Below are 19,635 nucleotides of genomic sequence, written 5' to 3' on the forward strand. Positions count from 1 at the left end.
AGTAGGTGTAATATGTCTTTCTCTCTGAATGGCCCGGTTTGCATGTCGCATGTCTGTGCATAATCTGATTTTACCAGGTTGTTTTGGTTTAGGTGCAACAACAATTGGTGAGACCCAGGCAGTTGGGCCTTCAGGTTGCAGTTGGTTTATGGGTTTGATGGGGTTTTTGTGTGATATTAGCTAAAGAGAATGACTGATCTGGAATGCTATCAGTTTGCTCAGTTTGCTCTGCTGCATCATTAATTCGGGCAGTCTTTAGTAATTTAGCTAATGTCATGGTGGGGTCTCTGAGTGCCTGTCGTCTCAGCTTGGCTGATGTGCACCCCTGTATAAGCTGCATGCAAATTTCTTTGTCTGCATCTGCAAATTCATATGTAGAGGCAAGATGTCTTAGTCTCACATGATATTCATCAGTGTTTTCACTTGGTAACTGTTTTGACTGTCTAAACTTAAAAATCTCAAAAACTGGATTTTTATATGGCGAAAAGTAGTTTGTTAGGGCAGTTTTGGATGCATCATAATCACCCCCTGTGCCAGGCAGAGTTATAAATATATCATATACCTGCTCCCCAGCATAATGTAATAGCATGGTTTTCTTTCTGGCATTGTCAATGTTAATGTTCATTGCTTGGAGAAATATTTCAAAGCGCTCAAGCCATTTATCCCAGAGTGTTCCTAGGTTTGCTTTGGACTGGTGCACATCAAAACAGGAGACGTTAGGCAGACTGGCCATGCTGTGTGGTGGACTGCCGACCATTCTGTGGATTGTGAGTTGTATTACTGTGATACCTGTATATCATATGAATCCTCGTCGCCAATAGTGATAACCAGATACACGGGTGGAGCAGAACTAGAAAACCCACATGAAGATCTTAGATAGCAGGGTTGAACTCAGCTTTATTCATGGCTGCTCTCTCCACACAGTGTGTCCCTCCCCTTCACTTCCATTTCCTGTGTCATAACCTTTCTCATTACTCCACCCAGTGCTAAGCTGTTAATGCATATTAAAAAGAACAGTTACCATTCATGCAGGGATGGATGGAACAACATTACACAAGCTTTCTCTTGGACAGCCTTGATTTTAGGAATTGCATCCCGAAGAAACTTTTCTTTCTTGATTATTCATATGATGCCTGAAACAACACTGGCAAATGAATATTCTTTATTAACACTACTGCTCCATTTAAGTGGAAACTTGGTTCCCTTAAGGCAAGCATTGTTTTACTCTTTACAGGAGTAGGCAATGTTATTGGTTGCAGAGGGTAAAATAACTCTGTGGGTGTTGGTTATACCAGGGTACAGTACGACAGGGTTATCTTATAACTAGAACACATAATGCAGAAATTAGCCCTATTCTTATAGATATGGTAGGGCCTTCACACCAAACTAGACCAAACACCTGCTCCCCATGACATTTTTTGAGCATCTTTCTATATGTAGGCTGTACCTACTGTGAGCTTTAAAATGGACACATAATTTCTGATTAAGAAACAGAGCTGCTGTGAATGGTTTAATATTAAATGTGGGAGTGAAAACATAATATGTATACAGCGCTTGCTCATTGCTCTTGGGTTTGTTTCTGACCCTTTATGTCCCCTGTAAGTTAGCATATTCTGCACAGCTCAGTAGGAAACACTCCTCTTAGTACCTGGAATTAAGTAAACATCCTTTTTACATGTAAGATGCTGACAGCATTGTCATACATGCACTCCGTACCTTAGTATACAGACTATAAAGGAATTTAATGTCGCTGCAGTCCAACAAACTTGCAAAGCATTAAAATACATTTGCATTTTACAGTACTGCATTATGACTGCCTAATTAGATTTTTTAAATAGACTTGGCAGTTAAAGATGTTACTTAACTAATGTAAAATTCAAGGCCTAAGCTGAAAGTTATGAAACTAATAACTTGTATTAAGGCCAATATGTGTGTGTTATATGCTGTTTCGATAATATTTTATTATGAAAATAAAAATTTGTTAATAATAAAAAAAAAAAGATGTTACTTGCTTATATATATATATATATATATATATATATATATATATATATATATATGTGTGTGTGTTTTACCTAGGTGTTTTTTTCTTTTAAATCAAAGGGGCACATTTTTTGAAACTGGACAAATCTGAACCTGGGCAATAACCCATAGAAGTGAAAGCACACATTTGGGTTAATGTGGGTTAGTGCCCAGGTACAAATTTTCTCCAGTGTTAGCTGTGGCAATGGGGGCAGATTTAGGTCACTGTGGCAGGAAAAAAAGCTGCAGCAGTCAGTCGGGGGGGGGGTTATTTGGGGAAAGTAGAGGAGACACACTGAATAGTGCATGTCTTTAAAGTTAGAAACAGAGCATTCTGATGTCAGAATGAGCCATTTATAAGGATATAATTTATAACTTGGGTCATGCCCAGGGAAATTCCCAAATATTTTCTTTTATTTATCTATATTTTTTTCCCACAATATTTCTAGTTTTTGCATTTAGATGCAATTTAAGATATCGATGTTCCAAATACCGTATATACTCGAGTATAAGCCGATCCGAATATAAGCCGAGGTACCTAATTTTACCTAAGAAAACTGGAAAAACTTATCGACTCAAATATAAGCCTAGGGTGGGAAATGCAGCAGCTACTGCTAAGTTTCAATAATCAATATTCAAAATAAATACCAATAAAATTACATTAATTGAGGCATCAGTGGGGTATATGTTTTTAAATATTTATTTCAAAGAAAAACAGTAAACTAGCTCTGTAAGTGGAGAAGAGGGTCAACAAAAACAATATGAGTACTACAATACATCTGTTTATATTATTTTAGAATGCAAGGTGAGCTTTACAAGCTTGCAATTAGCTTAGTACAGGTTTCGGACCCCTTATCCGGAAACCCATTATCCAGAAAGTTCCGAATTACGGAAAGGCCATCTCCCAGAGACTCCATTATATGCAAATAATTCACATTTTTAAAAATGGTTTCCTTTTTCTCTGTAATAATAAAACAGTACCTTGTACTTGATCCCAACTAAGATATAATTAATCCTTATTGGAGGAAAAACAATCCTATTGGGTTTAATTACTGTTTAGATATTTTTTTTTATAGACTTAATGTAGGAGATCTGAATTACGGAAAGATCCCAGGTCCCGTGCATTCTGGATAATGGGTCCCTTACCTGTAGTACAAAAGAATTAATGAAGGCTGAAAAGTATAGTTTACATTGAAGTTCAAGATTCTTTAGTTCATTCTAGAATGTCCTTGATCTTTCAATCTCTCATTCAGAATTTCTGTCTACACCATACTAAAAGTTAATAGGTTACTACCTTGTTAAAAACTAGACTCAAATGAATATTTACCACTAACATGGATTTATGCAGCTTAGTTAGGATCAAGTGCAAGAAGTGTTTTATTATTACAAAGGAAATCATTAAACTATATACCTGAGCATTGCAGGTCGGAATAAAAATATATCACATAAAACAGACCAAATGTAAAACATTGTTTTAGTTAAATAAACCATTTTTAATAAAAGTATACTTTTTTTAACAGTATGTACAATTGCATAATAAAAAATGCCATTTTAATTACAAAGGGCCACCCCTTGCTCATGAATTTCCCTGTGCTCACACACAAACCAAGGACACACATACATGCTAGGTCTGTTATTTAATTCCACACTTTTTCCTGTTATACTTGAGATAGAGCACACAGGCCATCACAAAAAAGTTTCTCAAGCTAAAAGATGTAAAAGAGCAATATTTAGATATGATCAGTTAAATCTTTTAGTTACTGCTTAAAATGGATTCTATGCAAGATAGTCTTTCTGTAGTTTTCCAGAAAACAGGATTCTGGATAAAGAATCCCATACCTGTATTGTAAACTGAAGATGTGTTATTATTGTTCAGTAGGGTTTGTGCCACAAGGTTTGCCTGAAAACAAGTTGCATCATCTCGCTCAAGTTGCTTGTGTAAGCCATAAACCAAGAACTTATATTGAACAGTAGAATTGAAGCATGATATATAACTTGATAAAAAATTATGAAAAGCGTTTTCCCAGAGGTGTATATTTCTTTTGTGAATTACTTATGCTGACTTTTTTGATAGTTTGACCTACCTGCTTCATGCCAGATAGGAACTTTGATTGGTATATTTCAGATTTAGAGTTAAAGTGGACCTGTCACCCATACATAAAAAGCTGTATCATAAAAGTTATTTTCAAATTATAACACCCATAGCTTTTATAAAGCCAGTTAGAAATCTTAGCTATAAATCATATTTTGCCGTCATCGCCTCTATGCCTTGGGTAGTTACTTTCCATTTTCATTTTGCCCTGCCTAAATGTCACTGCCCTCCTCCCATTCGTCCTTCCTCCGCACCGTCTATAATTGTGTATCCAGTGCATGGGCATAAGGGCCCTCCATTTGCTTCATACACAAGATTTTAGGATTAATAACAGTTCCCACAAAATGGTGCCCTCCATTATAATTAATCATGTATAAAGCACCAACTTTCTCATCAGTACTTTATAATAGATGGGTTTATACATTTTATAAAAGTTTAGACCAGTGACAAGCAACTTTTTAGATGTAGTGGGTTAAATTGATATATAGAGCACTTGAGCAAACTAGATGTAGTAAAAATCCTTTAGGTGGCCCCATCTATCCTGTAGGCCACCAGCCTAGACAATTCACTCTAGATTTTCATGTATATCAAATATTTAAAAAAAAAAAAAAAAAATCAGACTTAAAAGAAACCTTTGTTTCACTCAAAAGAAGCCATTTGTTTTAATTCAAAGTAACCTTTAGTGATAAGTGAACTTTTTCGCCAGGTATGGCAAAGCGGGACAGATGCGCTTATCACTAGTAGCCTTTATTTAATGCTGTTTCCAGTACACAACTCAATCAATTCAAACACATCTTTACAGCTACTGGAAATTATGAACAGAAAAGTGGGAGAAGATTATACAATAAAAAGTAAAAAAAAAAAAAAGCTAAAATCATAAATATGTATGGCTGTGTATTGACATTACAGATACAGAACTAATTGCTGCAGCATTGTTTAGGCCAGTAAATGAGGTAAATTTTCCTGTAAGTCTGTATGCGTATGCGTAGCACAACACCTCAGTCTCTCCTGAGATTCCATGCATTAAATCAGGACTCCTTTGATTAGAAGCCAAACATCTAAAATATTGTTACGGCTGTAACAGCAATTTATTTAAACAGATTTAGCAGTGAAAAATTAAGAGGCACAGATTTGTGCCACCACAGAAAGAGCACTGTGCAGTCTCGTACTAATTAGGCTTTATGCCGATTTGCCATCGCTTACATAAAAGTTTTTGACAGACTCTAAACAGGGCTCATTACTCCATAAGACTAAATAGCTCTTTTCCTTGGTTAAAATGAAAGATCTTGTTTTTCTCCAGAGTGTGTAAAAAATGTTTTTATTATATTTAATGATAAAGCAACTGCTGGGTGTGCATAAAAGGAAGAAAGAGCAACTACTTGAAAAACGCCCCTTAGAATTAATGACTGGTGCAGGCTGGGAGCACATATTAAAAATAAAAAGAGCATGCAGTGTAAGCACACCAAAAAATATTTTACAGGGAACACAGGAACCCTGCTATCATTTAACTTTGCTAGCTAAATCTGATAAAGTTGTATTTGGCAACAGTGAAAAATATCCATAAAAAAACTTAAAGTCTGAGCACTGATTTAGATACACAAAAATGTCACTTTTCTAGTCTTATAATAGAACGTCGGTTTCCTTGGGAGACAGATAAATGGTTTAAAATTAATTGTGGATGTCATTATATTTACTCTTTTCTATCGTAGGAAAACAAATGTATTTGTATTAAAAAAGCATCAGGCTGACCCAATTATTAGGTCAAAAATCCTTGACTAACAAAAACATAATTAGCTAGCACACCTCTATGTTTTTGTTAGTCAAGGATTTTTGACCAAGGATTTTTGTGTATCTAAATCAGTGATCAGACTTTTACGTTTTTTTTATGGATATCTTTCACTGTTGCCAAATACAACTTTATCAGATCTGAATCTAATAGGTTAGCAATATTCAGTATGGCCGCTGTACAAAAATATCCTAAAGTCGAAACAATGGGGGAAATTCACAAAAGTGGAGGTAGCCCTTTTTTGGAGTAAAAGTGGTGGAGAAACTGGTGGAAAACACTTTCTCCAGATTCACAAACAGAAATCCGCCTAAATTCCAACTCAACCGCCACTTTTCCATTTTTGGTGAAAGAAAGACAGTTTACAGACACTTTTGTGAATTTGTCGTTTAAACAACATTTATACAACGTTTTAATGACATTTTTTCCCCGACATTTTCAAAATGGAGTAAAGCTCAGTGTAACTCTGTCAGATCAATTCTAAACTCTTTTGTTTTGTTTCCCCCAGTCTCCATGTCACACCTAAAGTAGGGGCCCCATTGGGGGATCATTAACATATTAATGGAGATTAGCAGCCTATTGTTAGGGGACAAGTTTCTGTCTAACCCTAGAACAATAGGTGCAAAAAGCCTCATTAACATTTTATAAACAAGTAAAACACTGATTAAAAAAAGTTTAATTTATATCTTATATATAAAAAGTGTTTACCTCACATTTGCATTGTTATGCTAGCTTAATCAGTGAGGCAATAATAACATTTTGTGTGAATATATTGTAAACATTTTTATTAAAAGGAAAAGTAAAGCCTCCCAGGCAAATTTTTAGTTTAAGCAGCAGTGCCCCCTCTTTAATCACTTCACTGACATTTGCCCCAACTTATCTGTGCCCCATAGCATGCCTAGAACTACAGCGCTGCTTGACAGCATTGGCCCCCACCTGTTCCCATCCACCATCTTGGTGATCAGCAAGCAGCACATACTCACTGGCACCCAAACTGGGATATTGGGGTACAGGGTTGGACTGACCTCAACAGGGCACTGGATAAAAACCCAGTGGGCCCTAGCTCTATTTACCGGACATGTTGGTGTGTGGGCCAGATTGCTGCTGACCAGTAATTAGTAGGGGCTAGAGAAGAAGGTATTTAGACCCTTAAATCTTGTTACAGGAGTGGAATTACAAAGAAATATAGAAAGCATTTGAAAGCCCAGATTGTCCTGAAAAAAATGATGTATAGTTTCCCTGGGCAAACTAAAATTACCCCTCAGGAAATGCCCCCAAAGTGAAATGACAAATGGCATATGAAATGCAAAATTCTGCTGGTAAAATCTTTACCACAAGGCTCCTGTAGCTGTGGGACTGGGTTTGATGGCACCGACAGATTTACTAAGAGCTAAAGGCAAATTCATAAAAAAAATGTCGGGAAAATGTCAAAATATGAAAACTGTCTGTTTAAAAGACAAATTCACAAAAGTGGAGATAGAGGTTTGTGAATTAGGTGGAAAATCTGACAAATCTATCTCCACTTTTATTTTGTCTCAATATCACCACTTTTGTGAATTCCCCCCCTTGACATAGATAAATGGTTTATAGTAGCCCCCCCCCCATCATTTGTACGTTATTTGACAAATTTCAGGCAACTTACATTTTGGTTAAACTTTAGAGGACCATTTGCTAACATAAGTACAGATGCAGTGGATCTATGGGAATAACCTGTTTTGGGAACTTTCAGGGCTTCATTTACATATTGCACCTCCCTATTCAACTGGCTTACACCTAATTAATTGATCTGGTAAATGAACCATGTGTTGTAAGGTACATATACATTTGCTGTTCCGGGAAAATAAGCATTGAATACACCATAATGTTATCATTAAATATGCATGCAAGCAGATTATTTGAGGAGTTTTGTTTCCAGGGGAAGGAAACAAACCTTTTTCTGAACATCATGCTTTCATCTTTTTCCAACATTCCAGATATGCCGTGCACTGATTATAGATTTTGTTAAAGTAGGGAGCCAGGTAGTAGGTGAGCGACTAGAACCTCTGGGTGGTGCCTAACGACTTAGTAACTCTCAGTGATTTTAGGTTTTCTTGTTTTTCAATAAGAAAACAGATACATTAGTTGAAATTAATATATTGATGAGAACAAATTTCAGTGTACTGTAGTACCATATAATATTATGATATGATATATCATAAATACAGACATTGAAAGGTTAAAAAGGATATCAGAACTTCAGAATAGCAGGCATCCCCAATTGCAGCACTGGGAACCTAGGTTTGATTGTAGCTGGGGCACTATCTGCAGTAAGTTTATTTCTGTCCCCCATACTTGCACAGTATTCTTCCGTGTTTTCTCTCAAATTCTAACAACTTACAGTGAAACCTTCATTTTACACTACCTGATTTTAAGTGTTTCCTTTAAGTGTTTGTTTTGTGGCCCCACTACTATATAATACATAGGGGCTGATTTACTAAGACACGAATTCGAATCCGAATTGGAAAAATTCAGATTGGAAAATGAACATTTTGGTTCTTTTTCGTATTTTTGCGATTTTTTCGGCGCCTTTACGACTTTTCGGAAATTGTCGCGACTTTTTCGTTACCAATACGATTTTTGCGAAAAAACGCGAGTTTTTCGTAGCCATTACGATTCGCTCGTATCTTGTTGCGACTTTTTCGTATTGAGCGCTCGTAAGCGGCGGGCGAAACTTTCAGACTTAGCATGATTTTGGCACCCTGCAGCTCCATCATTACGAAAAAAACGCAATCGGAAGCATTCGGCCGGTTCGTGAGTAAGTAAATGGGCCCCATAATGTACATGTTTTTATTTGGCCCCTGATATATTTGACCATAGTGTATATGTATGTGTTAGGGACCTTAGTTTGCAAACGCCAATGGAAAAAGAATGTATAATATATGTAAAGCACCACAGATTATGTTGACACTATATTAAACTAAAGAAAAAAAATAATTAGGTGTCCTCTTAATGGGATCTGGCTTTTAAACCCATATCTGTCATATGTTAGCATGTTTACAGGACGGAAAATTAATGTTACTCCAAGGAAATATTAATGCTAATACACATCTGCCTTGTTAAATATAAGATTAAATATATTAACTTTATTTATAACTTTGGAATCAGTATATTACTATGCATGTTCACAGAACAAGTACATGTATTTCAAAATATTGTAAAATATTTCAGTTGATGAAGAAAGTAAGAAAAAACTGAATAAAATAGAGAACACTTAATTTAACACTTATAAAAAAAAATAGAGAACACTTAATTTAACAGAATTAGCTTAGAAAGATCTATAGATACTATGGGCAGAAACGCCACAGGAACACAACAAATGCACCCCAGCAGTCATAGTCATTAGAATGCATCAGATAGAGTAAATTAGTATCTCCTGTATCATGTCCAGTATATATTTACTCTATTTAACTGAAGCATCAAGGGAAAAAAAAGTAGAAAGCATAACGTCTATTTTTCAAGGTAATGTGTGTTCACACTAGAATGGCAGGATCTATCGTAGATGCATAATATAATAAATGCAGCTCAGCATATTACTCAGCTTTACCCAGTGACTCAAACATATTACATTAACATTAACACATTTTGCTTTCAGTACTTTTCTGTGGCTCTACCAAAGCTTGTTAAGGTCAAACAGCTAAAGGACTGTAGTGCATAACAGCTCCACAGAAACAAGAATAAATCATGTTATATTGCCTCTATCCCAACTGTACCCAAAGCACAGGGAAGAACACCGAACACAAAAAATATTCCTAAACTGTAATGTTGAATTTGCGGTCATCTAGTCCCTTTGAATTACACTTCATGAGACTCCTTACAGCCTGCTATGGGGTTCTAAAAGTTAAAGTTTTAGAATAGTTCAAGGGCTGTAGGTGGACATAACAGGACCATAGTATATCACCTTTGTACACTAGAACATAGCATAGCACAAGACTCTTAAAATACATTTCTGCCTCAAATGTGGGGCCTACAAGCTCTTGTTGAACTCTGCTTGAGCCAGCAGGGTGTTAAAAAGCATCAGGGTGAAGAGGATAGGTGAGGGAAGTGCAGTGGCACCAAATATGTATTCAAAAACTGCAGGCAGACTGATAATTTTTGTTTTCTTTTTCCATTTACTGTGGCTTCACATAAGAAAACTGTTCTAGATTATGTAGCACTCACCACTGAATTAACTGTATTCTATACTTCTGTTTTCTAACCTAATTAGAGTTTTTTTTTTGTTTTTTGCAGTGTTTTTCTTCACTATTGCTATGCACGTGGAGGCATGAGACACACTTCTTATACCTGTATATGTGGCAGGTAGGTTTTTCTTTTTGTTTTTTTATAAATAAAATCATTTGTGGCGTTGAGAGGTCTCCAAATCAATCCCAGGCCCATTCAAAATGGGAGGAGCTTGTGGGGATGGAGGTGAGAGCCAGAGCATTTTGCTTGTCCCTAGCCAGTGACACTGTGAGAACATACAATGCACATTGTTCAATGCACTGGGTTTCACTGGGTTTTTAGTTACAAAATTTTCATCATAAAATTGACAAGCCATCATACCACGTCAAGGTAAATCGCATATGCTGGTCCTAACTATTTACCTGTGGTTATTTTTTATAGGCTGGCACCTCCCTGCATGGTAGCATTTTTTGGAATATGTATCTCCTGAGCAAGGGACTGGTTTCATAGTACTTAATCCTCTGCCACTACCAAGAGCAAAACACTTGGTTTCAGTGGTCATATGGTAGTCCTAACTATTTATTACTATGGCAATGCTAGGAATTTGCTGTAAGGTCAGTTAAAATGATTGTTACATATTTAATGTTTATGACCCACACAGAATTTTGAGCACTCAGGTGACCTTACGAAGAACTGCTGTCAGAGTTGCCTTTTGCCTGTCATCAAAGGGGTCAAAATTTTTTAAAAGAAGAATTAACACATTCAAGGGTATATCTATCATGTTGTGTAAAAAGTGGAGTAAATCATTACTGGTGATGTTGCCCAGGGTAACCAATCAGAAATTCGGAAGTTGGAAAACCTAAGCAAAGCACCTGATTGGCTGCTATGAGCAACATCACAAGTAAAGTGTAAGGCTAATGCCAGACTAGGCGTAGGGTGGATATTTTCAGCAAGCGCTTTTCAGCTTGCCGAAAATATCCGCCCTACGCCTCGTCTGGCATTAGCCTGACATGCAAATAAACTTCTTGACTGAAATGCCAACACTGCCATAGTTTGTTATTCTTTCTTTGGTTTGGTATCAGTTGTGCTCCTTTTTGCACTAGTACAGGTATAGGATCCGTTATGCGGAAACCTATTATCCAGAAAGCTCCAAATTACGGAATGGCCATCTCCCATGGACTCAATTTTAATCAATTAATTAAAAATTTTGAAAATGATTTCCTTTTTGTCTGTAATAATAAAACAGTGCCTTGTACTTGATCCTAACTAATGCATAATTAATCTTTCTTGAAAGCAAACAATCCTATTTGGCTTATTTAATGTTTCAATTATTTTTTAGTAGACTTGAAGTATGCAGACCCAAATTACAGAAAGATCCATTATCTGGAAAACCCCAGGCCCTGAGCACTCTGGATAACAGGTCCTATACCTGTAATCATAAATATGTCAGGAGTATTATTTATACACATGTCAAATTATTTTATGCTAACTTTTGGGAGATAGCACAAGTATTACTTACTTGTTATTTTGTATTGTGTGTAAGATAGTTATCACTGAATAATAATAGGCTCACACTTGCAACGTGTGTAGATGAGTGTTAGATTTTTCAGAAGCAGTTTATGAAAAAAATTGTTCGTTTATTCTTTTAAAGTACATCTTAATGATATCATTTTCTAAGCAGATCCATTTTCTTCTAAAAAGAATTTACAATAGGAGAATACTATTCCAGCAACCTAGATTTACATTATCATGGTTTGAAACATTTTCTTCAAGCTTCCCTGGCAAATACTGAGGGGCCATATATTTATTATTCCATGTTATTTTTTTACTAGGCAAAAGCAATGGTTAAAATATAATGATGGTTTGAGATTCCAATCTCAATTTTTCCCACACAGGAACAATTGAGTTGCAGTGTGAAAAATATGTCATTCAGATCATTAATGCATAGTGTAAAGGTTGCTATTCAAATTTAGTCTTCTTCTGACTAACGTTCAGATATTGGTCATACGTTTAAATGCAATGATCTGAAACTAACATTCAGACTGAAATTGTAGGATAAATCCATCTAGATGTTCTGAACATAAAATAGTTGGCAGACACCAGTTGTATGAAAGTGACTTGTAGGTCCCCTAAGGATATTGTCCGATACACAATACATGCGCAGATTTTATCTTTATCTGACTAAAATCTTCTAACCTGGCCGTTCGACTAAATGACCAATTGCCATGGTACGAAAAAACTTTCTAGTAGGGGAAAATTGTATTTAGAGTCTGGCTGACAGTCAGTCAGTTTACATTGCTGGAAAACTCTGTTTAAAAGACAGATTTAAACATTTCCTTAGTACCCACTATGAAGTTTCTTCGTTTAGTGCAGCAAAAACAATATTTGTAGATTCAGCTTCAGTTTGCATTGGATTCTTGTTTGTTTGCTTAATGGACTTCATTTCTATACCCACACCTATAATCTGTAACCTATCCATGGGCTTTGTGTGCTGCCATGTTTACGCTGTCCTTCCAGGCCGTCAAGATACACTAGGGTAACCGGTACAAATCACACGGTTTAATGGTTTGCACTTTTACTGTTCTCCAGGGGTGTATTTGTGCCCTTTGTTTTTCAATCTCTGCAGAACAGAAATGAAAAAGAAAAATAGATTATATTTTTTCCTAAACTGTCACAATGGTTACATGTTCAGCTCTGTAAACGTCAAAATACTTCAGAGAGAGCCTGTCAACCATTCCTAGGTCTCATATCAGTAAGGAAAACTCTACGAATAAAATCCCATAAATAAATATTTTGAAAAGATAGCTCTTACAAGGTTTAATTCATTCTGCTTTAACATACAATTGCATTTTAATGCTGTTCTTAAATGAAAATGTATAACAAATGTCACCAGTGGCAGTTTATCTATAATACCCATTTGCTTATAAGCATGCGAATATTACAGTGGCAGCCAAAAACTGGTGGTAATTGAAAGACCACAACAGCAGATTTTGCACATAGAAAAATACATTTTCCATCATTCTGACAGTACAGCTAAATGATATAGCTTGATGAAGTAACCTGTCACCACTCCTGGAAAGACTAGTTATGTAGCATGCATATAATGATGAAAATGTAATTATTAGGCATTGTACACGATACTGTGTAAATACGGTGCCTTTGAGTGCAATACAGCCCTTGTTTTGGTACTACAGACTACGTCAGAAAACTTCTCTCTCTTTGTAAGCCATCTTGCCATGCCAAAAGTTGGCACTAAACATGTGACAGGATCATTTAAAAACTGAAAATGTCAATCCACAGCCTTGGCACCATTGCAGTCAAGAGCCATTGCCACAGACTGGTGCCATAGGCTTTATGATCTATAACAGTTACATTTAAGTAATCAGCATGGTCACTGCATGCATCAAGATAGACATAGGACAGTGTAATACAATAGGCACAGTTTAAAAAAACCTGATGCTCTCTTTCAAGGAGTGAAATACTCTCAATTTCCACAATCCATTGTACATTCTGCCTTTCATCTATCTAGGTGTGCATATTATAAATCCTACCTTTAGTCAGCTTCAGTTTGGGTACCTCAGTGATAATGAATGCTCATTACTCCTCCTTTCAATTATAGACACTGGTATTTCTATACACATCTGTTACATATAAAAAATAAATCTCACATCCTATTCCAGTAACAGTAGTTTTCGTGTTCCACACAACATCCCACCTATATGGGGTTTCAAATTAACCCAGGTAGTTGATTTTTCATCATGAGACACATTTAAGTTGCAAAGTTTTCTCCCCGTACTTATAACTACTCCCACCCCCCAAAAAAATATTAATTTACTTAGGTCACTATATTAAGGCTAAATAGAAAGTGAATTTTTCTGTGGTGAGATCTAATCTCACATTTTGATAAATCTGCTCCTAAGGGTTGGATTGTGTATTACTTTTTTTAATTGCCTTTACTTTGATGTAAGTGCCCAGTACTGATAATGAAAGCTGAATAGGCAAATTAAGGATCATCATCAAAAGGAATTTATGAAGTGGAAGAAGAGTTTCAATGACAGTTTTTTCTTTCTGCTACATGCCATTATGTCAGTTCTTTATCTTGATTTTTCCTCTGACATTTATTATGATTTAAATTTATGTATAGATCAGTTGCAATGCTTTATAAATATGCAGTTTCCCCTTCTATATACATAATGATTCATTGTCAGCCTTCATTTTACTTCTCCATCACAAGATTATAATACTCTTTTCCCTAAGTGACTTAAGATGACAGTTGTTTCTCTCACATTCTCACAGTTAAGCATTTTGTTGCCACAGCTCCTTAGACAAAACACAAGGTACATTTCTCTGACAAGGCATTTCATAATAAAAATCACCATAATAGGAACTGTAAAGGGCAGTAACCTAACAAGTGCAAAGTAGTTATTGTCCTTACCCCTTGTTAAATGAACAGAAAAGCATCGTATCTGTTCTAGAACAGGCAAATAGAGGTGCACAAGTATAGATTTTATATCTATTTACAGAGCATTTTTTTTAAATGCACAAGTTGTAATCTATTTACCTAGCTATATGTCACTTCAAATCTTACTTTATACTAGGGATCTTTCTGTAAAATAGTATGCAACTTTCCTGTTAAATATGTGTAGGATGCAGTATAGGTGTCATGGGGGTTATATGGATAATATATGGTCAAATCCATGGAAAACAATGATGTACATTTTAAAAAAATTAATAAAGTTAACACGTTTTATTTTGACAGCAGTATGCCTTTCACATTCATTTTCACAAGGGGACCTGTCAGCCACACAAAAAGCTGTATAAGAAAAGTCCTTTGGAAATTAACCATGAAACCCAAGTTTTTATTTATGAAAATATCAATACCTGTTATAAATGTTTTTACATTTTTTTAAAATCTCTGCTGTCAATCATATATTGCAAGAAATTACTTTCACTTTCCATTCAGCACTACCTAGATGTCACTGCACTCCTCGCATTCCCTCTCTCTCCTCACTGTATATAAATGTGTAACATGGGCATGTGCATTAGGTGCTCCATTCTGGCACATAAACAAGGAATTGGGGTGATACCAAACCTGCCTTAATAACAGTGCCCATGAAAAGGTGTCTGTATGCTTACTGTGTTTGTGAATTCATAGATTAAAGGAAACAATATGTTAATAATTTATACTGTGTAAAGTTTATTTTGCTTAACTAACATGATAGAAAGTCATTTGGAATTATTTCTTAGGGTGACAGGTACCCCTTTTAATGCTAACTCTCTTCTGCCCATTATTAGATTTTACTTTACTTTTACTTTAGTGTGCCCAAGTACCATGTTCTTGGAGGGTCTAGCTGTGACACCTAAAATTTTGTGTGGGTCATTAAGGCGTTTTTGCTGGTGTGACTAGTCATCGGCACTGGATCCCAGCAGTACCATAGACTGTGGAATCAGTGGAGTTTATTTACAAACATTATATCAATTTTGCCCCATGTAGCATCCCATAGCAATTATTAAGAAATTTCTGTTTGTTATTCTACCTGCAGGAAAATGATGAATGATCAACATGTATGTGTTTACTGGTTGCTGCAATTACTGTTTTGGGAATAATCTGTCATTTTGTTAATAAATGAGCTAAAATGATTTGTCGTTTTGATATTTCTACGATAGTACTTTCTGTTCATCTAACAGTTAAGTGGTTTGTGCCAAAGGACAGTTTTACATGATGTTCCCATTTCAGCACGTTGAGAAGGTCATCTGTCTAAGCGGGCCTTAAGGAAAATGTTTTTCCCAAATTTTATTATTATTACTAATAGCCTGTTTGGGATACTGTGTAAAATGTAAATAAAATCTGCACACAGATTGGAATTATTTGCAAATAATTTCAAACCTATACTTAATAGAAAATAGTACAAAGATGTACTTTTTATTTAATTTTTTTTTTTTGTTCTGTTTTTTTGTCTTACGCAACTTTTTTTTTTTTTAAATGTGTTGCTGGCATCAAACTCAAAATGTGCATATATTTTTCAGAAAACAAAATTTTTTAGTTTGAATTTTCAATATGTTGTCTTTGTACTATGTGTAATTTAATATAGGGTTTACGTGTTTTGCAAATCATCCCATTCTCTTTTTATTTACATTTTACACAGTGAAAGCCTTGTAATTATTATTATTATTGTTTTTGCCATTATGTATATTGCCCCATCACTCGCCGCTGCACTTAAAAGAGTAAAGGGATACACATACAAAAACTTACCGGTTTACATATACAGATAAACATTTCACCTGAACTGAATCATAGTTACAACTAAATATTGTAAGAAGACAATAAATTGGAGATTTGAGACTTTATCAAATGGCACTTTTTAGCAAGTATAGGGGACATATACCATGAATTTTTACAATGCACTAAACCATGTAAAATAGAAGTAAGTGCTTTTATTTTAATACCTTTTGGATCAAATATGTCCATAACTGCTTAAAAACTGTGTTGTCAGTCAGTGCTGTGACCACTTCCTGTGGGAGACTGAAGCGGCACTCCCATCTTTCATTTCATTCTGGCTTCTGACTTGAGAAGTTGTCTCTGCAGCTTTCATATAATGACAGTTTTAGGAGGTAAAATGCTTTAAAAACATCTTTTTTTCTGCATCATTTCACATTTTTAGGTTGGGTGCATATTATAACTCAATATGAACTTTATATAAAATGTCTCCTTTAAAGAAATGTATGACAAATTATAGCAATAAGCAAAGTCTGTGAAATGTTTACATTTTAATTTTTTTTTCTTTAATACTTTTGTATTTATTTCTCCCAGTGGTGAAAATTCTTCAGTTTTGCATTACGGACACGCAGGAGCTCCTAATGATAAGACCTTGATGGATGGTAATATGTGGTAAGTTACTGACACTGACAATCTGAATGTTAAAACTATATTCTCCACATAAGTGTTACAGCACAAAAAATACTTGTAAGTCTGAAAGCATCAAAATCTTGTCCTTAGGACCAATCTCAAAATTAACTTGAATTTGGAGTGGTGTTAAAGACACTAGAAAACAGGGTGGTGTTTAATCACAGCAGTTGAACCCATTTGAGGAACTGGCACTTATTTGCTCTGCTTTAATATGTATGTAAATTCATTAAAAAGCCCGACTGTCAGGAAGGTGTTAAGTAAAATTAAAACTGCTAGGAAATCCTTAAAAACTCATGTGTGTTTGACACATGTTTGAGACACAGGTTTGAGTGCATCAGATGACTAACGCCATTATTTTCTGGTTCTATTTATACTGGGGGTCATTTATAAAATCTGTACAGCGCATATTTCTTTCTCAAATGGGTGTTTTGCGCATGTTTTCCCCTAAACACTTACATTTTGCACTGCATTGCCTGTCTTTCAAATGTTTGTGAATTGCAGTGAAATGCAAATTGTGCACAAAAATTTGCAAATGTGATTGCGATTTGCATGAGCAGGCCCTCTGTGCATTTTTATTGTTTGCAAATATAGCGCTGATTTCACTTTGTGAATATAAATGCGCAATTAAATCAGTTTAGCAAATATTTTTTTCTGCCACCAAAGTTGTGGCATAACTTGGATGCAGAGTGTGCATGTGAATATTCACATTTGTGAATATGACATTGAAAAATGTTTCGCATATATTCGCACTGCAAAAAAAAATAGTAATTATGTTTGCACATTAAATGCACCAGTCTTGGCCAGCTTTTATATATATATATATATATATATATATAGCAAGAAAAAAGAGCTGCACTCACCAGGACTTGGCAAAAATATAGTAAGTTTATTTAAGCAAAGAGATCCAACGTTTCGAGCACTTACTGTGCTCTTCCTCTTTTCCCTGAGGAAGAGCACAGTTAGTGCTCGAAACGTTGGATCTCTTTGCTTAAATAAACTTACTATATTTTTGCCAAGTCCTGGTGAGTGCAGCTCTTTTTTCTTGCTTTATATTTTTTAGCCAGCACCCTGGGCATTTGAATTTCAATAGGGTGTGCTCCGTTTGTTCTTGCTATATATATATATATATATATATATATATATATATATATATGTACAAACTGAAGTGGAGCTAACGTACCAGTCTGAAGACCTAGTCCGAACTCACGGACAATACAGAAAGAAACAAAAAGGTCCAGACTCATTTAAATGAAAAATCTTTACTGCGCTGTGCAGGACAATTGCATTACAACGTTTCGAGGTTCTCGCCTCTTTATCAAGTAGCAAGAACTTTGAATCACGAAATGGGAAAAATTCAGATTAAATATGATAATTTCTGATGATCGGAAGTGTCCCGAAAATGCTTACAAAAAAAATCGTAATAGTCACGATAATATCGTAATAGCGTTCTGAAAGTCACAAAATTTTTGTATCCGAACAATTGTAAACGGCGGGAAAACCTTTCTGACTTTGATCCTTCTGTGCATGTTTTTGGAAGCCTCACATAGGACTCAATGGCACTCTGCAGCTCCAACTTAACCCAAGGAAAGTCACGATAACAAAGCTTTAATGGATCCGAAACTTTGATATTCATTGCGAAAAATACGATTTTGTTGCGCAAATTGTCGCAAAGTACGAAAGTCACACCAATTAACAAAAAAGTTGCAAAAAATACACACAGTTAGAAAACATAGAAAAAAAATACACATTTTTTGTATTCAGACTCAATCGTACTTTGATAAATGTGCCCCTATATGCATTAAAAAAAATGCCCGTTTGTAACATCCCTTAGGTTTTTCAGCATGCATTTTAGTCAATCTGCTCATTAGTGTTGCCAAAGTAATTTAATTATACCTTTATTTGACACTTTTTAATTGTCTAGGTCCAAGGTAAATTGTGATATTTTAAGCTTATTTTAAGTTATTAGTTTTCATTATTGTTGTGAAGCATGTTTTTTCATCAAAGCCTCACACATTTTTCAACACCCCAGCTAGTGAAATTAAGGTTACAGATCTCTGCAAATATTAGCTAAACATCTATGGGATCTATTATACGGAATGCATGGTACGTGGGGTTTTCTGGATGAGGGATCACTTCCTGCACTGTGAAGCATCATTCCTAAAGGCTACTAAAACAGTTTAGATAATTCATTTATTTAACTCCAGCTGTGTTGAGAGAATTGTATTACTTTTTTACACTCTTTTTGGCAACTCAATTATCTAGTTATTTTTTGACCTATTCTTTTTTATGTGGCAGTAATGAGAGAATTATAGCACCACCATCACCAGTTATTTTTAGATTAATAAATTAATTCAATTCCTTTGATGGTGTTCTAAGTCTGAATATAAGTAATACATAATATTTTTAACTAGTTCAACCACATGGCATTGATATTGTACAGTAATTTCATTTTAAACATTTAGCACTATTTAACACTATTCACTGTGAATGTTATATTTTATTGATTTAAATTAAATTTCTTTACTCTATTAGCCTTTTATTTGTGTAAATTAGTACTAGTGTGATACGCCAATAACATTTTCTTATAAATTCAACTTCACTCGCAGTATTGGACTGGGGGTATTTTAACTTGGC

At 35.2% G+C, this 19,635-nt stretch overlaps 1 protein-coding gene across 2 annotated transcripts in view; it reads left to right on the forward strand.

Annotated features, from left to right (window-relative positions):
- Positions 1–19,635, forward strand: part of pepd (peptidase D) — a 125,253-nt gene that overhangs the window by 55,186 nt on the left and 50,432 nt on the right. For both annotated transcript variants that reach the window (XM_012960953.3, NM_001008093.1), the window contains 2 exon segments: positions 10,164–10,232; positions 16,906–16,983. In XM_012960953.3, coding sequence (XP_012816407.1) covers positions 10,164–10,232; positions 16,906–16,983 — 147 coding nt within the window.

The sequence above is a fragment of the Xenopus tropicalis genome, chromosome 4 (assembly GCF_000004195.4).
Source record: "Xenopus tropicalis strain Nigerian chromosome 4, UCB_Xtro_10.0, whole genome shotgun sequence".
Classification (NCBI taxonomy): Eukaryota; Metazoa; Chordata; class Amphibia; order Anura; family Pipidae; genus Xenopus; species Xenopus tropicalis.